Raw genomic sequence first — 22669 nt, forward strand, 5'->3', positions numbered from 1 at the left:
GACATTCTGGATTGGTAAAATGTTAATTTTTGACAAGGCAGAATTATACTTTCTTTGAGAATCTCTGTTGTGGAGACTTTAAATATGATTTTACTAGCAGATCATTTTTCTTTTTTCTAATTCCTACTAAAATGTGCTCAAACTTAAGTCTATAAGGTGGATAACAATGAGATTTGATTATGTGTTACAACGGCCTGCCTTAATACCACCCCTGAAAAAATACGATGAAATCGCTCGCGCTCAACGTCATCGCCGGCGCGGCCCTGTGGAGAGATAGAGCTCGAGACCCTCCTTCCCTCCCGCCCCACCTGACAACAACCCCGACCCCGCAGGCTCGAGCGCAGCTACCCCACCCCCCTCCAACCCCTCTGGGAGAGGGGACGGCGCGAGAGACGCACATTCACGGAGAAAAGACCGTTTCTGGATCCCGGCTCTGTTTCCGCTCTCCATCCGGGGCCTAATGCTGTAGCGGACCGCGCGCGAGGACAGAGCGCGACCGAGAGCCGACGCAGCGACCGAGAGCCGGAGAGGGACAGGGCGGACCGGGGGACACGACGGGACTGCTCGCTCGCCTGGGAACGACATGGGCTGCACACTGAGCGCCGAGGAGCGCGCGGCTCTGGACCGGAGCAAAGCCATCGAGAAGAACCTGAAGGAGGACGGGCTGGTGGCCGCCAAGGACGTCAAGCTGCTCCTGCTCGGTAAGAGAGGCGGGCGGCGGCCGGGCGGGCGGAGGTGCTCTCCGTGGTTCTGATTTGTCCGCCGGCTCTCACTCTGCTCTCCGTTACAGGCGGCGGAGAGTCCGGGAAAAGCACCATCGTGAAGCAGATGAAGTAAGCGCCACTTTATTCGTGCATGTGACATTTTGCGGGTCGTGGTTTTTTTTTTTTTGCCCCTGTTCGAACTCAGCCGGAGTGAAAGGCCCGAGATTGCGCCTCCGCAGGCCGGTCTGAGCCGCCATGTTCCGGGAGTCCCAAGCCCCGGAGGAGCCGGGCCGCGGAGGCCGCAGCGGAGCTGTCCACCGCCGGGGTGCTGAAATGTACGGAGTGTTTGAGTGGAGCACACCGACTGTGAGAGTGAGAAGAGTGAGCTCACTGCTCCATTAGTGAATACTTTTAATCTTAATGGCTTTAAGTGCCTGATATCGCCGGGAGTGCTTTTCCTATAAAGCGGATTTACGCAGAAAAATGCTCCTAAAACCGCATCTAACCTTCCTGTGTAAGCTAAATGACTCTTTGGTGTTTTAAACCACTGCTGTTGTTTCCCATAAACCTCTTAGGTTTCTGGATGTTTCAGCACGAAAAGGACTACAGATTTATTGTGTGTGTGTGTGTGTGTGTGTGTGTAACACCCCAGCGTCTCCTCCCTGTTTTCTCCTATTTTCCACCTCCTCACCCTCCCAGTGCTCCCTGGTGGCTCCTAACTCACTGCTCTGCTCCTGGACCCATGGTGCGGGCCCAGTGTTTGCAGATGGTCTCTGGGCCTGCCTTCAGACCTGGCAGCAGTTAGATGGTGTTTCTGCTTCGAGTCATGAAGCCTCCTTCATGACAAGATGCAACATGGACGGAGACAAACGCACAAGATTAACTTAAAAATCTACAAACATAATCTGAAAATGTTGCCTGAGCTGAAGTGATGCAGGTAGATGTTATGTTAAAAATGTCAGTTTTCATACAGTGCGACTTGAAAACTGAACTTTTATTATTTTATCTGTTCAATTTATGATAATTTTGGCCCTTTAAAACAGAAAAAAACAGCTTGAGCAGGCATTTAATCTAGAAAAATTCATTATGAGCAACTTAAATACTTAGTTTCATTAAAAATCCCAACAATAGAAGTAGAAAAAAATCACTTCCCAGCATAATCTGCTTATCGGTTTATATCAAATGTATGGATTTTTAGTTTTTAATTGATCAGAAACAAAAACGGATGATGGTTCTTTTCTTTTTTTTTTAAAAAAAACCCCGTCTTGTTTCATGAAGCTCATTTTACTTATGAAGGTTTTTTTTTTTTTTTTGCTCCGTCAAACTGTTAATTGTGATGATGGTGCTGCAGATTCAGGCCAGGTGGCTGATCATAATGTGCACTGATGAGATGAAAACAATCATCCCTTATCTGTTTTCTCTGCCGTGCGTCGGTCACATCCTGCTCCGGGAGCCGGTTTCAGGAGGATTTCTTCTAGATGCAGTCAGGGTGAGGATGCTCTGATGGACGGGTTCCTGCTGTAAGGAGTTTAGTTGTGTCCAGTCTGGTGGAGCAGCGATTGATTAGTGGTCTGATTGATTTCGGTTCTTCGCTCATAAATGATTTAAATGTCACGTTACTGCCCAGATCGAGATCCAAGCACACGCTCCAAAAAAAATAAAAAAATAATCAATGCTGTGGAGAGGATGCAATAAAATAATCACTGCACGCATCCATCAAAGAGCGGAGCTTTTATTGTAACGAGATGATTGTGAAACACAGGAACATATGGACGCGGCAGACTTTTTTCTGTTCGGTCCCAGGTTGTGCCCCTTCGCTAATATCTCCGTACGCACGCAGGATTATCCATGAAGATGGCTTTTCTGGGGATGATGTGAAGCAGTATAAGCCTGTGGTCTACAGCAACACCATCCAGAGCTTGGCGGCCATCCTTCGAGCCATGGACTCACTCGGTATCGAGTTTGGAGACAAGGATCGAAAAGTGAGTCCCCTCCAGCTGAAAACTTGGTTTCAACTCTGAGCCCGCTCTTGGAAGTGTTTGTTTCGTGGCTGGTTTGTAAACTCAACTCTCTGAGTTAAAGAAACGTTAAAACGTGTTTGTTTCCATCCAGGCTGACGCCAAGCTGGTTTGCGACGTCGTCAGTCGTATGGAGGACACGGAGCCGTACTCTGCGGAGCTTCTCGCTGCCATGAAGCGTTTGTGGGCCGATGCTGGGACTCAGGAGTGCTTCAACCGCGCTCGGGAATATCAGCTCAACGACTCCGCTCAATAGTGAGCACAAGAAGTCACAGTGAAGTGTGTTCAAAGCAGCTTCAGTCCGCTGATCCAGAGTCTTTTTGATTCTCAACAGCTACCTGGACAGTCTAGACCGGATCGGAGCGGCAGACTACCAGCCCACAGAGCAGGACATCCTGAGGACTCGAGTGAAGACCACAGGCATCGTCGAAACCCACTTTACCTTCAAAAACCTCCATTTCAGGTGCGCAGACCGCCACGGCCCGTCAGGACGAGCATCGTAGGCCAAGTCCAGCGGCTGCATTCTGAGATCTAACTGGTCTTCTCTTCCAGGCTGTTCGACGTTGGAGGTCAAAGGTCAGAGAGGAAAAAGTGGATCCACTGCTTTGAGGATGTGACGGCCATCATCTTCTGCGTTGCTCTGAGTGGTTACGACCAGGTGCTCCATGAAGACGAAACCACCGTAAGTGTTGGGGACTCCGGATGAGTCGCTTTTTTATTGACGGCGAATCGACGGCAAAACTTTGTTTCGTTGAAATCCTCCAAAAGTGACGATAATACAGTCTGCACCACAGTAGTCCCTCGCTACTTCGTGGTTCGTTTATCGCGGACTCGCTCTATCGCGGTTTTTCAAAATAAGAGTGGACATGACACACAATTGGCTGAGTGATGGATGAGCCACAGGATGGGAATGGCAATTTTATTTAAAATAATTTATTTGAAATTATTATAATAATTATTATTATTATTATAGTGCAGCCCACCATGCAGGATAAGCTTCCTGCTGCAGCTGATCAACTGTTCACCGTGCAGAGTGGAGAAGTGGGCGTGGCCAAGAGCGCTTGCAGGTGGCAAAGAGCAGAGGAGACAAGGAGCTGAAATCATGACATTCTGTGCTCTTTTAGAGCTTTTAGAGTTGAGAAACATTGTTTAGAATATAGCAAGAGTGTGGGAAGGGTTTAAAACACCTATATATATATATATGAATAATAAAATAAACTAGTACTTACTTCTTGTACTACTATTCCTACTTTGCGGCTTTTCACTTATTGCAGGTCTTCAGGGTACGGATCCCGCGCAATAAATGAGGGACTACTGTACACTTTTTAACCTCAGTTTATGTTTAACTCAGAACAATAAAGAATAAATTGTTTCATATCAGCCAAGTGGCTTGTAGTGTGCAAAAGTCTTGTGTCGTCCCTTGTTTCTTTACATTTAGCCTGTAAGGAGCCAGATCATCCAGATAAACCTTTGGCTGCTTTTTCACTCATTTCAGTGGAACACCTGACCACTTTCAGAGGAATCTTCAATTTTTGTTACGTATGGATCATTCAAGCATAAAGTGGCTCCTTAACTCAATGGATGACCTGAGTTGTGTCGACACACGACAGTTTGGTAAAGAATAGGATCTCTAGATACTTTTTCCAGCAGCTTGTCACAAAGATACTGTTCGTTTCCATTTTTTTGGCCAAATACATTAAAGATGACACAGCTTGACCCATAAAATAGTATTTTAGCGCCATTGAAGTGTGATTCCCAAAGAGCTATTAGCTGAAAATTGTCTTTCAGGAGACGATTGGCTGAAGGATCTCTCAGGTCTTTGCTGCTTCTTTTTAGGGATGCACGATATTGTCGGCATGGTATCGGCCAATATCAGCGATAAAGTTAAATATCGGACATGGGTCATTCCATCAAAAGAACTCAGATATAAAAGGTGCTGTACAGCACTTTGAGCTGCTTTTAGTATGAAGGGTGTTTTATAAATAAAACTTATTGATTGGTGTGTATATATATATATATATATATATATGGGGCCGTTTTTGTATGACAACCCAGTGACAAAGATTTCTGCAGCGCCAGCATGTTATGACGTCACGTGCGCCGTTGAGTTTAGATTTGTGAAAATTTACAAATTTTCACTGTTCGAGTGTTGTCATTTTGTTAGAGAGAGTAAATGTCATGAATAAATTTGACATTAAACATAATCCAAGTGGAAGTGTTACATCATTTTTAGCCCCTTTTTGGCGTCTGCATTTGGTAGCAGGCCAAACTGACAAAGACCGTGCAGAATAATGTAGTATTTTAATTCCATAGTAGAGAAATCTATGTAGTCTCTGTAAGTGGGTCTAGGAGAAAAAATATCGGTATTGGTATCGGCCAAATAAGTGTTAACATATCGGCATATCGAATATCGACCAAAAATCCAATATCGTGCATCCCTACTTCTTTTATTTTAAATCATCTTTATTTTTAGTTCTAATGTTTTCTCTTTTCAGCCTCTTCACATTTCTTTTTTTTTTTTACATACAGTATGCTGTCACAGTGAGGTAGAGCAGGACAGAAACAGTGAAAAAGCAGCCAAAGACCAAGAAAAACTTAAAAATACCCAAAGAGCTATTGATTAGAAGCACTTTACATGGATATGAGAAACTTTGGAAACAGAAGTGGTCGACTTGTTTCTTTCATAAATTCATTGAAAGGCTGACCACTCATATCATCATATCACAGTCCCTGTGACCCACATCTTTAATCTCTCCATAAGACAAAACTCCATCCCAGACACTTGGAAAACAGCCTTTGTTCTTCCTTTGCTGAAGGGAGGTGACCCCACCTCACTGAACAACTATCGACCAATCTCTAAACTCTGCATTTTAGCCAAGGTTCTAGAAAAACTGATAAACTCTCAAATCAAAAATTACCTGGACTCATTTAACATCTTACCTCCACATCAATCTGGTTTCAGGAAACAACACAGCACAACCACTGCTTCACTGAAGGTTCTTAATGATGTTGTTGAAGCACTGGATGCTAAAGATTATTGTGCTGCACTTTTCTTAGACCTGTCTAAAGCTTCTGACACTGTGGATCATAACATCTTGTGTCATAAACTCTCAGAAATTGGTTTCTCAGAACACACCATTGGTTGGTTCTCTAACTATCTTTCAGACCGGAGGCAATGTGTTCAACATAATGGTACTTCCTCCAGTTATTTAACAGTCAACAATGGTGTACCACAAGGCTCAGTCTTAGGACCCACCCTCTTTACAATCTACATAGGTAATGTAGGTCAGAGCATCCTTGACGCATCCTTACATTTCTATGCTGATGACACAGTTGTTTATTGTCGAGCTAAAACGGTGGCTAACTCTCTCCAGCTTCTGCAATCCGCCTTTGACATCATCCAGTCAGATTTGTTCCACCTCAAACTTGTCCTAAATGCCGACAAAACCAAAGGGATGCTTTTTTCAAACAGGAAGTTGGTCCCAGCAGTTCTTCCTCAGATTTTATCCTCAAATGGTGTCCCGATTGAGTTTGTTGATTCCTATAAATATTTGGGTATCTTGGTCGACTCGCATCTCTCTTTTAAGCTCCATGTGGAAACTGAAAGTTAAACTGGGTTTCTTTTTCAGAAACAGATCCTGTCTAACCCTGAATGCTAGAAAACACCTTGTATCTGTGACCTTCCTTCCCTCCATTGATTACGGTGACATTATTTACATGAACGCTCCTACAAGAACCCTGCAGATGTTGGATGCTGCAGATGTTGGATGCTGTCTATCATGGTGCACTAAGATTCATAACTGGCTGTGATTATCGTACCCACCACTGCACCCAGTATTCACTGGTTAACTGGACATCATTAACTTCACACAGACTCTCTCACTGGTACATTTTCATCTTTAAATCACTTCTTGGTCTGTTGCCTTCATACATCTCCTCCTACATGTCTCTGCGTGAGTGCAGCTACAGCGTGCGCTCTCAGGGCATTATTACCTGCAGTGTTCCCTCAGTGAGGACTGAACTAGGCAAAAGGGCCTTCTCCTACTCCGCTCCTGGAATATCTTACAAAAAGACCTGAAGCTACCTTGACCTCTCTAAGTGTCTTTAAGCATCTGTTGAACTCCTGGCAGGGACCAACGCAGACATGTTCCTGTTTTTAGTTTTCTACATTCGTCATATAATCTAGCTGTTTGTGTTACTTTTTTGCCATCTTATATTAATTTGTAAAAAAAATAAAAAAATCTGTACGCCTTTTTTATGTTTGTCTATTGTTGTTGTTGTTTACTGTTTTCATCATTTGTTGAAATCAGGTCTCTCATGTAAATGAGTCCTCGAGGCTCAATGGGATTAACCTGTTTAAATAAAGGTTGAATGAATTACAACTTTTAAAACGCAGAGCTGTAAAATCATTTTAGGGTTCGCTGAAAGCTAAAACTTAGCGTAATGCCACACTCGATCACATTTTACTCTTCCTGCAGAACCGCATGCATGAATCGCTCATGCTCTTCGACTCCATCTGCAACAACAAGTTCTTCATCGACACCTCCATCATCCTCTTCCTCAACAAGAAAGATCTGTTCGCTGAGAAGATCAAGAAGTCGCCGCTGACGATCTGTTTTCCAGAATACACAGGTGAGTCTGCGAGCCGTCGTCCACCGGAGCGAAGCGCGTCTCCGTCTCACTCTTCTGTCCTCCGTCTGTCTCCAGGTGCTAACACTTACGAAGACGCTACGGCTTATATTCAGGTTCAGTTTGAGAGCAAGAACCGCTCCCCCAACAAGGAGATCTACTGTCACCTGACCTGTGCCACAGACACAGGAAACATCCAGGTAGTGTTTGATGCCGTCACTGACATCATTATTGCAAACAACCTTAGAGGGTGTGGCTTATACTGAGTCCCGCCCAGAAGCACATGGGTTGTCGTGGAGCGTGAGGTGTTGATAATGATCATTTTGATGATGCTTAAACACATAAAATATGTAATTCTACACGTCCAAAACGGACCCAAAGAGCTGCCGTCAGACATCGGATCATTGCCACGATTTGTTTCCCCCCTCTTTGATTTCAGTATGACCTCCCCCCCCCCCCCCCCTTTTGTCTGTTAAAATGTTTTTGAGCTGAATGTTTCATCTTCTGTCGATGACTGTGCGAGCACCAGGAGTTCATTCAGCTGGAGCTTTGTCCTGCTTCACGCTAAGAACCCAGAAACGCAACACAAGGAGCATCCGACGCCGCTCCTCAACTCAAAACGTACGACGCGGTGACAAGCGCCCTGAATTCAGCCTCTGGTGCTCCGTTTGACGAGCTGCTGTGCGTGAAGGTGGAGATGATGATGAGGATGTCAGGGAGGTGCTGCGCTTGTGGCCGAGGGTCACAGATGGAAGGGAGGAGGCTGTGTTCACGTTCCTTCAAACCTACATGTGACCCGAGTAGCCTGCAGGTCCGTTCCACTCTGTTTTCTCTTTTTACGTCCAAACAATGAAAGAAAGGACTCTTGTGTTCGGGGCGCTCGCTTCCTGTAACACGAACAAAACCAAACGGCCAACGATATGTCAAAGGAAAAACGAACACGTCTGAGCCGACCATCTGAGGAGGACAGACCTGTGGAATCAGAAATTATCTCTCGTTCTATCAGCTATATTATTTAATGAAAGTATATAAAATTTTATAATTATTAAAGAATTTATTCTCATGCCCTACATCCCTCCTCCTAGAATCCCGTGCTCATATTTATTTCCTTTGATGGAAAAAACGGGGGCGCACAGGGAGCAGCTCTCCGGTGACGTCTCACGTGAGACTGTACAAAAGGACGAGTTCACGGAGAGAACCTCGTGTGAGGCAGTCGCTCTGGGGATTTTAAAAACTTGTCCCCTCCCGTCCTCCAAACGTCTGTACGGCTCCCCCGGTTTCTTCATCCTCCCACTCGTTTTATCATATCAGTCCTCCCGTCCCATCTCCATTTTCACCTTAAAAGCACCGTACTGTATATATATTATTATTATACCAGATTCTGTTTTTTTTTTACTGTCAATGTTTTTGTGCCGCACCCCATCCTGTTCAGTAGTTTATTGGTTGCTCTCATGTGGAATGTTTGTGCTGAGTCAATCGAATGTTGTGTTTACATTAAAGCCACTCTTTTTCCTAACTACTTCTGCTCCGGTGGTCTCGAGTCTTGATTACGCTGCGAGGTGACGAGGTGGACGGGGTTGACGGCGAGTTGTGCCGTGCAGGTGCTGTCCCCTGCACACGCTGACCTGCTTTAATCTGCGCAGCGCATTGAGGTTAGACCAGGAAATTAGGCTGAACATTATGAGAGTGAACCACTTTTAACGCTTCACCGCCTTGTGAACAAAGCTTTGCGTTTGGAGTCGGAGATATGTAAATAAATTAATACATAAAATTGGGAACAAGTCTTGCATGGCAACAGGGCAGCGGTGAAATGTGGCGGATGGCGGGGATCAGGAGCGCAGCAGCTCAATTTATTAGGTTAAAAGTGTCCCATCATCAGAGGCAAGGAGCTCTTCGTATATTGAATGATGGGACTGGATCAGCTGTCTGACCTGCTTCTGTCAGTTTAATGGGTATGATGTTCATTACTGCTCTGCTTCAGCGACCGCCCCACAGCTCCACTGTGCCCTCGTTTCTCCGTCACTTACAGGTTTCAAACGCTGGAGCTCCACTGAGACACATCCATGTTTAATTACACATTTTACAGGTGATTATTACCAAACGGTATGAGGTCGCTGCCGTGTAACCACAGAACCCCCGTGTCCTCAAAAGCTTAGCTGACCCAGACTGGAATCAGCTGGGCCAAGTTCAGAAACACAGAAGAAGATCGCCAAAATCCTCCATTGTTTCTTTGTGTCGTGCAAACGTCCGTTTACAGCCCAGCGCATCAGCAGGTGGGTAGTGCGTCCTCCGATGACCTCTGGCTCCTGAGCTACAGGCGAAGCCTCTTGATATCTTCGCTTCGGAAGTCGATTCGCAACGCCAGCACCTGACGCACCTCTGCGGGAGTCAGACGCCATGTCAGCGGGCCTGAGTTAGGACCCCAGTAATCCAAGATCTCAGTGACCTGCAGAGTGCAGACAGGAGCAGGTGAGTCTGAGCCAAACAGAAGATTCTTGAAAAACAAACTCGAGGCCGCAAACCGACACGAACAGCAGCACGATCAGACTGTCGCCGTCTCACGCCGCATTTGATGGAACACTAAAGTTTTAAACTTTGACAAGTCGTCAAAGCATAAATTGTTGCCTCGGGGTCAAATGCAATTACTTAAAAAAAAAAAACTAAGGATAATCTAACACCCCCCCACACACACACACAAAAAAAAGTGACTTTTCTATAGCTCTCTAAAGCGCTCTACTACTACCATATTTTTCACAGTATAAGTCACACCTTTTTGCATAAATTAGCATGCCCTGCAACTTATACAGTGAAGCAAATTACATTTTTTCCACATATTTATAATAAATTTTGGCCGAGATCTGAAGATATTCATTGTGACGTGGAAAATACTGAACACTACCATTTTCAGCCACTAGAGGGTGGTCAAGTTATGTGGCAAGCCAAGTGTCTCTTAATAGGGAAAAGTGACTATTAATGAGACACTTGGCTTGCCATACAAGCCACCTTCATCTTGCTCCAGAACTCCCGGAGCAAACGTCAAATCAGCTGCATTTTGCTGCGCCGCCCAGGCGAAATGCAGCTGATTTGACCGTCAAAGTGCATTTATTAAGAAAAAGTTCAACTGAGACACGAATTTCCTATAATTTTGAGCAAACAAATAATAGTTTTTAAGTGTTAATCTTGTTAAATTCTTGTTAAAGTCCTCTGTGCACGTTCCCGCGGGCGCCATTTGGCAGCCAATCGATTTTTGGCACAACACCGGCCCACGTTTCCGGGTGGTCAGCGGTGATGCGTAATAGATGTGACTTATACGGCGAAGCGGCGTGTACGGTGGCAAAAACGGTACTACTTTATTTATAAAGCCCTCGAAAACAACCACAGCTGCAACAATGTGCTGTACATGTAAAATCATGTTTTATATGTAAAACTCCTCTGAGGAGTCTCACTTCCAGCCGCACACACTTGGTAAAAATCCAATCATGCAAACCCCTAAAATGTTAAGCTGTAAAAAAAATCTGATTTATTTTACATGTGGGTATAAATGTAAATTACCCGCTCCAGGTTGAGGATGGTGGCCATTTGTGTGAGGCGAGCAAACTTGTCTCTAATGGTCCACGTGGTCACGGTGGTGAGATACGCCACGAGAGAGCGAAGCTCTTTATCAAACTGCAGCCCTCCAAGCTACAGCAGAAAGATCAGAGGAAGGAGAAAAACACCTGTGAATGCATTAGTGTGTGGGAGAAACCAACAAAAGGAAAGCACTCCTCTCTGTAGCTGGAGGCTGCTCCTCTGTTCGGCGCCACCTGGTGGCTGAGCTCCTCACCCTGCTGAACGAGCATTTCAGGACCGTCTTCTCCAGCTCCACTGAGGTCAAGCTGGTCATCAGGCTGGTCAGCGTGTCATAAATGACAGGGGAGAGGGCGGCCTGGAGAAGGATATGCTTAATGATTACAAAATTACAAGATTAAAAACCAGCCTTCAGTGAACTGGCAAGGTTCATTTACCTTGAACTCGGCCATGAGCTGCTCCAAGTTAACGATGAGCTGCTGCACCCAGGGGTCATTAGCCTCGTATTCATTAAACTCCTCCTGTAAGGACCAGCAACAGTTACAGCAGGCGGTTCCAGGAGCTCGGGTTCTGTGCAGGAGTGTGACATCATTACCTCTTCTATGTTGTGCGAGATGGACAAGAAGCTGCTGATCCAGGGTTTGACCTGAGGCTTCACGGCTGTCGTGTTCAACTCCGTCAGACCCTCCTGAGAAATAAAACCAGACCTTTTACGAGTCGTTAAAGAAAACAAACAAAACGTGTTTTTACAGAGAACGCTCAAGAAAAACACCAGCTTGAAGAGGTTTATAAGAAAAATTCAGACTCAAGCATCCTTCAGAAGTTTCTTCTAGCCTCTTATTGTCACGATAAATAAAATCTCTGCACATATATTAAAAACAATGGTTTTACTTCATCACATGTATCATGAAATCAGATATTAATCTGCAAATAAAACCAAAATTCGGTTTTTAAAAACAAAATGTTTCAACATACAATACGTTTGGTATCTGTTCTAACAGAAACAATATTTCAGCAAATAATCTAAACTGCAATAACTTAAATGTGAGTGAAATAAGAACAATAATATATTAGTCCCTCGCTACTTCACAGTTCGTTTATCGCAGACTTGCTCTATTGTGGTTTTTCAAAATAAGATTGGACATGACACACGGACGGATGGATGAGCTGCAGATCGGCACGAGATGTTTATTTAAAATAAATTATGTAAAATTATTTAGCACCTGCTGCACATTTGTGCAGCCCATACTGCAGGATAAACTTCCTGCTGCAGCTGATCAGCTGTTCTCCGTGCAGAGCATAGAAGTGGGCGTGGCCAAGAGTGCATGCAGTTGACAAAGAGCAGAGGAGGCAGGGAGCTGAAATCATGACGTTCTGTGCTCTTTTAGAGCGTTTAAAGTTTAGAAACATTATTTAGAATATTGCAAGAATGTGGGAAGGGTTTAAAATGCCTTTATAATAAATAATAAAATAAACTACTACTTACTACTTGTACAACTATTCCTACTTGGCGGTTTTTCCACTTATGGGGCTTCAAGGTACGGATCCCCCACAATAAACAAGGGACTACTATATTTGATTAGAGGTGGGTTTTTTTTTTAGCATCTTGAGGTTTTGTTTTTAATAAAATAAACAGAAAAATCAATCATACAGATTGAGACATATAAAGCCTGTTAAGTTGTCTAAAGCCAAAATGATTTAAACTAATAACCAAACTAGTATTTAAGGTAGTCATTTATTTCAAAAATGGCCCAATTAAACTTTACTCAGTTTCAAGAACTTTATTCACTTTTCAAAGCTTAAAAATATCACTTAAATACGATTGTGGGGACTTTCAGCATCTTGTTTGTAAAAAGTTTCCTCAAAGTCGACAACAAAGAGCTCAACAGTTCCCTACAAAAAATATAGATCACATTTCTCTCAGTGTGTACGAACATGTGGAGATGTTCCTTGTGATGCTGGGTCATTTTGAGCGACAAGGACAATTCTTCATAACCTCATTCATTTTATTGTGAAGAAGTGTTCCAATATATTTATTGTTTTAGTATTAAAGTCAGGGTTAAATAAATGGTTAGATTTCAAGTAACGAATATAATTTAATAAAAAGTCATTGAAAGAAACCTGTAGGAGATCCTTGAACTTTGCAGACGTGCTGACGAGATCGGACAAGCAGCTTTCAATCTTGGCCTGTTCACCAGAACCGACCCCCTGGCTGAACAACTTGGAGCAGTCGTTCTGACAAAAACACAGATTCAGTTCACAAACGATGGAAGAAACAAACAAATAAGAAAAAAAACATGACCGAGCCCAGGAAATGATGCGTCACGTACCTCCAGGTTCCTCTTTAAAGTTGTGATGTTTTCACTGCACACCTCCACGTTATTCAGAGTCACCTGCAAATAAAAACTGTTCAGTTCAGCGACTGCGAAATATAAGAAATAAACATCTCAGTTACATCAAATGTTCAATGGAACAAGAAAAGTTTCTTGAAGGCAGACATGATATTTGATGAGAAATATCAACAACAAGGGTTTGTAGTGTGGATAAATATGGAATAGTGGAGTGTAAATGTGACTTTGAAACAGAGTATTTTTCTGCAAAGATTTAAAATATTAAAAAAAGGTACAACTTTCCTACCATACATTTATAAATGTAATAATTTATGCATTTGATTTTATTGCTGACCTTTTCTTAAAAAACAAATCAAAAAGTGGGGATATAAATTCTGTCATCGTTTTGGAGACACTTTCTTGCTTACAGGGTGAGTGCCGAAGGGTTATTATGTGTATGAGTGTTTTTGTCTCACCAGAAATGCAGCCTTGGCGTTTTCCATGCTCTCGATGCCCAGAGTGTTAAACTTGCCCTGCTGCAAGCTGCTCTGCATCAGGCTGACCGCGCTGCTGACGCCACGCTGGATGTCTTGAAGCGTCGTAGCCGGGAAGCCCTGCCGCAGCTTGTTGTACAGCACCTCCCTGACAGGCGCACAGACACGCACGAGGAGGAAGCACAAGCATCAGATGAGAGGCAATAATCTTACAAACGCATCGAACATGGAAGGAGGCGGCGAGCACCTGAAGTCTGACTCCAGCACAGAGTTGGCGTGGTTGATCATGGCACAGAGGCAGTCGATGTTGGAGCTCGACAAAGCTCGACTGATGCACTTTTTCACAATGTAGAAGCAATCATCAACCATGCTGCTGGTCAGCTGACCCTTTTCATATGTATCCATGGCAACGGCCTGAAAAGGAGCAGAAATGACAAGTCAGCAAAGTAATATCTAGTTATATATACAGTGGTGCTTGAAAGTTAGTGAACCCTTTATAATTTTCTATATTTCTGCATAAATATGAACTAAAACATCAGATTTTCACAGAGTCCTAAAAGTAGATAAAAAGAACTCAGTTAAACAAATAAAACAAAAATATTATACTTGGTGATTTATTTATTGAGGAAAATGATCCAATATTACATATTTGTGATGGTAAAAGTATGTGAACCTCTAGGACTGGTAGTTAATTTGAAGGTGAAATTAGAGTCAGGTGTTTTCAATTAATGGATGATGATCAGGTGTGAGTGGACACCTTGTTTGATTTAAAGAACAGGGATCTATCAAAGTCTGCTCTTCACAACATGTTGGTGGAAGTGGATCATGGAGATTTCTGAGGACCTCAGATAAAGAGTTGTTGATGCTCATCAGGCTGGAGAAGGTTACAAAACCATTTCTAAAGCGTTTGGACTCCACCACAGTCAGATTGTGTACAAATGGAAGAAGTTCAAGACCATCGTTGCCCTCCCCAGGATTGGTGGACCAACAAAGATCACTCCAAGAGCAAGACGTGGAATAGTCAGCGAGGTCTCAAAGGACCCCAGGGTAACTTCTAAGCAGCTGAAGGTCTCTCTCACATTAATGTTGATGTTCATGAGTCCACCATCAGAACACTGAACAACAATGGTGTGCATGGCAGGGTTGAAGGAGAAAGACACTGCTCTCCAAATAGAACATTGCTGCTTGTCTGCAGTTTGATAAAGACCATGTGGACAAGCCAGAAGGTTGTTGGAAGAATGACAGATGAGACCAAACTAGAACTTCTTGGTTTAAATGAAAAGTGTTATGTTTGGAGAAAAGAAAACAGCATTCCTTTCATAAGAACCTTATCCCATCTGTGAAACATGGTGGTGGTAGTATCATGGTTCACACTTGTTTTGCTGCATCTGGGCCAGGACGGCTTGCCATCATTGATGGAACAATGAATTCTGAATTATATCAGAGAATTCTGAAGGAAAATGTCAGAACATCTGTCCATGAACTGAATCTCAAGAGAAGGTGGGTCATGCAGCAAGACAATGACTCTAAACACACAAATGGTTCTACCAAAGAATGGTTCAAGAAGAATAAAGTTCATGTTTTGGAATGGCCAAGTCAAAGCCCTGAGGGGGGTCACACCACATACTGAGAACAAAGGTTCACATACTTTTACCCTCACAAATATGTAATATTGGATCATTTTCCTCAATAAGTAAATGACCAGGTATGTTTGTCTCACTTGTTTAACTGGGTTCTCTTTATCTACTTTTAGGACTTGTGTCCAAATCTGATGTTTTAGGTCAAATTTGTGCAGAAATATAGAAAATTATAAAGAGTTCACAAACTTTCAAGCACCCCTGGATTGATTTCAACACAGGCATGAAGACAGTTGTCACACACCGCCTTTACTCAGGAATTTTGTTTATTTTGATAAGGAAAGTTTTAGAAGAAACTCTTTCTTCTTCTCTGCCGTTCAGCTCCAAAGGTTTGTCTCGTACACTGAAGCTGCTGAGCTCAAGCAGAGACACAAAACATAGTAAAAAATAATCGTCTTTATTCTCCTTGATTCTCATTAACTGACTCCAAATGAAGGCATAAATTGTGTGTAATTCAACATTTTCGTCCTTAAAAAAATACATTTCAGGGTAAATAGTAATTAAAAATAGACGATTTGGACAAAATTTAAACTCAAAGTGACAAAACTGAACAGAAGCAGGTGTTGAAATTAATTTTCTCTGCCACAGATACTTAAAAATTAAAAGCTGAAAGAAATATATGTTATAAAAAAAACTACAAATAATCCTTTCGGACTCAGGTTTTGTGTAGTAGTGAATTGTGTTGTTTGTACACATGAGGCCTGAGCACAGCTGTCCCAACAGCAGCCACGGCTTTAGAAAAGGTTTCTGTAAATACGCAAGGGGACGTGTCCCACAGTGAGACCTCAAAACGGGTGCAGCCAAACAGAACTAATTAGATTAATTGGCAACAGGTCAGTAACTTGGGATATAAAAAAACATCCCGGAGAGGCCGAGCCTTTTTAGTAAATATGAGGGGGAGGGGGTGTCCCACAAACAACCCAACAATGTGAGAAATGTGTTTCTCAACAACAAAGTTACAGACGATTTGGGACTTTTATCATCCACAGTATTTCATGAAAACATTTAGAAGACATTAAAAACTTTGTGTACAGAAGAAATAAAGGTAAAACCAAATAAAGTCTAATCTTCAAGTTCTCAAGAGAACGGCATTAAAACAGTTCCAGCACTTTGAGGGTTCAGGAACTGAAATCAATTATCAATAAACGCAGATTTCCTCTTTACAACCAAACTCATGTTCATGTTTTACTAGAAACAAAATAACACGAGCGTCCAGAAACACTGCTGCCTTTTCTGAGCTCAAAGTATTTTAAGATGGACTGAGGTGATTTTAAAACCTGTCCTGTGAGACACTGAATCTAGAAACTAAAAGTCTTCAAAATCAAGACGGATACGTTGTCAAGACGAAACCTTCTGGTTAGGATCATAAAATTAAAGCTGCATTTCTAACATCTTTCTACCAGTAGACCCACCGTCCCTCCTCTGGAAATGTCCAAACCACCGTCCCTCCTCTGGACGTGTCCAAACCACCGTCCCTCCTCTGGACATGTCCAAACCACCGTCCCTCCTCTGGACATGTCCAAACCACCGTCCCTCCTCTGGACATGTCCAAACCACCGTCCCTCCTCTGGACACGTCCAAGCCACCGTCCCTCGACTGGACATGTCCAAACCATCGTCCCTCCTCTGGACACGTCCAAACCACCGTCCCTCCTCTGGACACGTCCAAACCATCGTCCCTCCTATGGACACGTCCAAACCACCGTCCCTCCTCTGGACACGTCCAAACCACCGTCCCTCCTCTGGACACGTCCAAACCACCGTCCCTCCTCTGGACACGTCCAAACCACCGTCCCTCCTCTGGACACGTCCAAACCACCGTCCCTCCTCTGGACACGTCCAAACCACCGTCCCTCCTCTGGACACGTCCAAACCACCGTCCCTCCTATGGACACGTCCAAACCACCGTCCCTCCTCTGGACATGTCCAAACCACCGTCCCTCCTCTGGACACGTCCAAACCACCGTCCCTCCTCTGGACACGTCCAAACCACCGTCCCTCTTCTGGACACGTCTAAGCCACCGTCCCTCCTCTGGAAATGTCCAAACCACCGTCCCTCTTCTGGACACATCCAAGCCACCGTCCCTCCTCTGGACACGTCCAAACCACCGTCCCTCCTCTGGACACATCCAAACCACAGTCCCTCCTATGGACACATCCAAACCACCGTCCCTCTTCTGGACATGTCCAAATCATCTCAGTCTGGTCTCTAACTTTATCTCCCAGTTGTTCAACCTGTGCTGTACCTCTGATGAGCTCATTCCTGATCTTCTCCATCCTTGTCTCTCCTAAGGAGAACCTCAACATCTTCATTTCTGCCACTTCCAGTTCTGTCTCCTGTCTTTTTGTCCATGTCTCTGTCTCCAGACCATGCATCATCACTGGTCTCACCACTGTCTTGTAAGCTTTTCCTTTGACCTTTGCTGACAACCTTTTGTCACAAATCACTCCTGAAACTTTTCTCCATCCACTCCATCCTGCCTGGACTCTCTTCTTCACCTCTTTACCACACTCCTCATTTTCCTGGACAGTGGACCCCAAGTCCTTGAAGTCCTGCTCCTTTGTGACCTCTGCTCCTTGTAGCCTCACTCTTCCACCTCCTCCCTCTCATTCACACACATGGACTCTGTCTTACTACGACTGACTTTCATTCCTCTTCTTTCAAGTGCATACCTCCACCTCTCCAAGTTCTCTTCCACCCGTTCCCTGTTCTCGTTATCACAGATCACAATGTCATCTGCAAACATCATTGTCCAAGGGGATTCCTGCCTGACCTCATCTGTTAGTCGGTCCATCACCAGAGCAAACAAGAAGGGGCTCAGAGCCAATCCTTGATGCACTCCCACCTCCACCTTGAAGCTATCTGTCATTGTTTGTATTTAACACGATTTAAATTCAATTAAACTGAGTTTAAACGATCTGAAACTGTTTTGAAGTCTTTTAAAATTAGTTTGCTTTGAAACACACACACTTAGATTTAATGTCTTATAAGACTGACCTTGTTAACGGACTCTCTCATATAATATTCCTCCATTGGGATGTAGTATCCAATCAGCTCCTGCATCATCCTGCTCAGTAAACAGTGTTTGAGAAGCTTCTCCACATTCTGCTGATGCTCTGAGTGTTCAAAAACATGTAAAACAAATATATAAATGATTGTATATTCGCTCAGTTCATCTAAAAAAAGACCCTAGCCATCTTTGAATGTAAAATGTATAAACCCACCCTGCGTGATGCTCCGATCATCTCCAACTTCAAAGTCTGCCATAATGCGACGACGCAGGAAGCGCAGGTAGAGCTCTGCCCTGGCGTTCATCAGAGTAACTTCGGACAGCACGGGGTCCAGTTCCCTGTTAGATACGAAGTATAAAGATAAACAAGTCCCCTGTTGTTGTCAGACATTAGGTGTAAACAAAGCACAGAAACATGAAGGATGACAGACAGGTCTAGACCTCGGCTCAATCCTTTCCCCTGGAACGCTCCTCATCATGCTGCTCTGAACAATCTGAAACTGAAACAGACACAGGAATCAGCAGCTATGGACTGACAGAGGCCTGAAAAGCTGCAAACAAAACTAAAGTGTCCTGTAGTTTGACTAATATTCACTGTTAGGGTTTATTTCTTTGAAGTCAACGTCATGAAACTTTGTTTGGAGTCATAAAATCTACAACATTCAGAAACATGTTTATCTGCGAGGACTTTGCTCATGCTTGTCTGATGCGAGATGGTTTGTGAAAAAGTATAAATTCAAATGTCGCACAGGTTACGAAACTCCAACCATGTAAAAAGCGTTTCTTGATTGTCTGATGTTCAAACAATGATAATAATAAATCTCCCACAGCTGTCAGGACTTTGATTCTTTGTTTATTGTAGAGTAAAAATCCTTTGACGGACTGGAGAACCATGTGGTGCACAGAACATACCTTGTTGTGGTATCCTCTCTGCTGGATAAACTTATCGACTATTTTCTGAGCCTGAGTGTCACACTCCTGCTGCAGGTGACTGATGAGCGTGTACAGGTGGCCTGGACCGTAGTACGTCTCTACGATGGGTTGATGAGTCTCAACAACACGAGCTATCCCTGTAAACACAAACCAACATGCTGCTGGAGTCTGGCGATGTGTGAAGGAAAAAGCAGGAGTGGTTTGCTTCTCACCTTCCAGCAGCAGAGTCAGCGTGTCTGCAAATATCAGCAGAGCTCTTTTCTCACCCAGATCGCCTCCTGTTGCCAGCAGCAGGTTCTCCTCAGCTTTGGAGGCAAGCTGTGTGAAAAAAAAATTAAATTGAGGGGAAAAAGTTCCTGATGTGATTAAAGCAAAATTATAATTACGGAATCGGACTATCTTCACTTTTATACAAGAAGCAACGAATGCACGATATTGGATTTTTGGCCAATATCCGATACGCTGATATGTTAAAACTTATTTGTCCGATAACCGATACCAATACCGATATTTTTCCCCCTAGAGATTACAAAGCTTCCTCTACTGTGGAATTAAAATACTATTATTCTGCATGGTCTTTGGCCTGCTACCAAATGTAGATGCCAAAAAGGGGGATGAAAATGATGCAACACTTCAACTTGGATTATGTTTAATGTCAAATTCATTTATGACATTTACTCTCTCTAACACAACGACAACACTCGAATAATACAAAATTGCAAATGTTAAAAATCTAAACTCAACCTGTTCACAAGCGACAAGTGAAAAGCGCACAAGTAGTAGTGCATTAATAGAATTAAGAGATATAATTGACAGTTTCTTAAATTAAAAATAACTTAAAACAGATGGCTTTTATATCGGTGAGTTTTTTGATGGAATGGCCGATGTTCGATATTCAACTTTATCGCTAATATTGGCCGATAACGATACCATGCCGATATATCGTTCATTTAGAAGCAACAAAAACAGAATGTTTTCTAAAATAAAATAGGGAACAGTAGGAACTATCTTAAGAGTGGTTGTTATCAAACTCCTAAACTTTCAACCCCAAAAAACACCAAAAAGACTTGTGACCTCGCCCGGTGCTGGTTAATTAACATTATTAAATAAAAATAAATAAACATTACAAAACAGTGGTTATAAAGAGTTTCATCAGCCATTGTATACATTTTTTGGCAATTCATCACTGCTACTTTATATTTGTAAAATTTAAGACTAACTATGTCACTGGTAAAAAACAACAATTTCTGTGGACCTTTCCAGGGCCGCACACTGAATGTTTTATGACTCACAGTAGGCCCTCACCCCAACTTTGAGAACCAACGCTTCAGAGTATAACAACAAAGGTTCACTAATGTTTTTATATAAAGTGAAAAGAAATATCAAAGCTTCATCCTAATATCTTTAGCTAAACACATAAAAATAATCAAAGCTCAAGGATGTTTTGAAGAAACTGCCTTAATATTCCCTAAAGCTGATCAAATTTAGATTTGGAAAAATAACCAAGTAAAACTAGACTTTAATTAATTAATAACATTTTGGAGATCGAGCTCAAACACAGTCATTGTTCTGAATGGAAAAACATCCACAAATGAAACCCTCCATTGTGTCCAGCACGTTAAAATCTCCCCTGGAACAAACCTGGCTGCAGAGATATTGACCAAAGCGGGAGAGACCCTGCTGGTGGAGGCCCAACAGCGGGAAGATCTTGAAAAACCGCTCCACTTGTGCGAGGTCGACCGCTGCCACGGCCTCATCGAGCTTCTGTGCAACTATAACCTTCAGTTTCTGCTCTGCCTCCTGCAGCAAGACCAGACTGGCGTCCACGGCACTGCCTGTGCAGACACAGTGGATTGGGAGAGCTGTTTGCGTCTAGTAACGACAATAAAATTATTAACAGATGAAGAGAATAAGAGATCGTCTCATATTAATGCAATGTTTTATCAAAAACGCTGAGGTGAGTTCTAGTATTCACATAGCTGCCACTTTGACAAAAGCCTTATGCCCATCTAAATACTGGTACAGTACAGGTAGGAGCTTCATGCAGTAAGAACAAGTGTCCTTCTGAAGTGCAAAAAACCCAAGTAACAACAAGATCTGCTGCTGACAGAGGATCAGAGCTGTACCTGCACAGGAAAAACCTACATATCAAATGCAGTAAAACAGTGTAAGTAACCTTACATTAAATTAATAATGGGCGGTTACAAAAACTACCAAGGTAATTTTGTTTGCTTCTGTGCAAAAACACAAATCATCAAACAAGACTGCAGCATTTTCCCCTGCAGTGAAAGGCTGCACTATGACCGAAGGTCTCTTACTTTCTTCTCCCTGCCGGCTCAGCTCAATAACTGACTGGTCCAGAGACAAGTATCGATGGATGTGCGCAGCAGCCTGTTCATAATCTTCATTATGCAGCGCCGTCTGCACGCCGTCAGTGCAGAACTTCAGGTCGAGGATATCGTCAGCGCGTTGGATGACATTATAGAGGCGTGTCTGCAAGAAATGCACACAAAATAAATTCAAACCTACGGCACACAGGTTCGGCAATAAAACTAAACAATATTTTGTGGGAAAATAATGCATTTTTCTGAGTTTTGTACTGACAAATATGTTGTCGACATGAAACTTTACATTGTGACTGAGTATTTACCTTTGCCAAGTCTAGCTGTCTGACTTTGCGGCTGACGTTCTCAGCCAGGCTGCAGGTAAAATTGATCATGCCTGAAAGTTGACAGGCATCTCCACCAATCAGCTGTAAATTAGGTCTGCAGAGCAAAAGGAAAATAATCACATTTTAAATGTATAAATATATAAACCAGCTGTTTTTTAAATCCGTGCTTCTTTTGCTAATCTGTACCCCATCCTCTGCAGTGCCAGCATCTTGGTGTGAACGCTCCCCTCCTGCCCCACCAGTCTGTCCAGCTCAGCTTCTACTTCTTTCTGCAATAAGCATTGAATGATCCATACTGTGAGCAACAAAAATAAATGCAACTTTATTGTTATTTAGCAGAGTACAGACATAAGAGAATGCTGACATTCCACATTTTAGTATAAAGTTTCAGTCTTTCCCCATGTGCATACAAAAATAAAGTCAAACCATAAAGCATTTTTTGTGTGCATGTAGACTAAATGTCTGATAAAAGAGCGGACAGGGTTGAATCAGTTTAAGGACCTTATATCAGGTGACATAAGAAAATGAAAAGTTGGACATTGATCTATAAACTATGAGGCATTTGTGTATGTGCTGTTTAGCAAATACTATCTGATTTATCTAGAGAGCACATAAAGGTGCTAAACTACGTTTTATTCCTTACAACTAGTTTTATTCCTTGCAACTAGTTTTATTC

At 43.0% G+C, this 22669-nt stretch overlaps 2 protein-coding genes across 2 annotated transcripts in view; one reads left to right on the forward strand and one right to left on the reverse strand.

The window, feature by feature from the left end:
- Positions 1-374: 374 nt before the first annotated feature.
- On the forward strand, positions 375-8870 carry gnao1b (guanine nucleotide binding protein (G protein), alpha activating activity polypeptide O, b). Its single transcript, XM_037689768.1, has 8 exons — positions 375-701; positions 791-833; positions 2545-2686; positions 2817-2977; positions 3057-3185; positions 3275-3404; positions 7201-7354; positions 7430-8870. Exons 1-8 carry the CDS (start codon positions 584-586, stop codon positions 7615-7617), a joined length of 1065 nt encoding a protein of 354 aa, XP_037545696.1. The 5' UTR covers positions 375-583; the 3' UTR covers positions 7618-8870.
- A 603-nt stretch (positions 8871-9473) lies between these two features.
- cog4 (component of oligomeric golgi complex 4) overlaps positions 9474-22669 on the reverse strand; it is a 13981-nt gene continuing 785 nt past the window's right edge. Inside the window, exons 2-19 of the mRNA XM_037696148.1 lie at positions 22180-22262; positions 21973-22087; positions 21641-21815; positions 20964-21157; positions 19535-19640; positions 19302-19459; positions 18831-18889; positions 18604-18728; positions 18377-18495; positions 13990-14156; positions 13725-13890; positions 13249-13311; positions 13040-13153; positions 11514-11606; positions 11356-11439; positions 11175-11276; positions 10904-11032; positions 9474-9797 (exon numbers count right to left, since the gene is read on the reverse strand). Of these exons, the coding sequence (XP_037552076.1) occupies positions 9663-9797; positions 10904-11032; positions 11175-11276; positions 11356-11439; positions 11514-11606; positions 13040-13153; positions 13249-13311; positions 13725-13890; positions 13990-14156; positions 18377-18495; positions 18604-18728; positions 18831-18889; positions 19302-19459; positions 19535-19640; positions 20964-21157; positions 21641-21815; positions 21973-22087; positions 22180-22262 (2187 nt within the window). The 3' untranslated portion in view covers positions 9474-9662. The remainder of the gene's footprint in view (positions 9798-10903; positions 11033-11174; positions 11277-11355; positions 11440-11513; positions 11607-13039; positions 13154-13248; positions 13312-13724; positions 13891-13989; positions 14157-18376; positions 18496-18603; positions 18729-18830; positions 18890-19301; positions 19460-19534; positions 19641-20963; positions 21158-21640; positions 21816-21972; positions 22088-22179; positions 22263-22669) is intronic.

This window comes from Nematolebias whitei, chromosome 2 (genome assembly GCF_014905685.2).
Source record: "Nematolebias whitei isolate Nwh7 chromosome 2, NemWhi1, whole genome shotgun sequence".
NCBI lineage: Eukaryota > Metazoa > Chordata > Actinopteri > Cyprinodontiformes > Rivulidae > Nematolebias > Nematolebias whitei.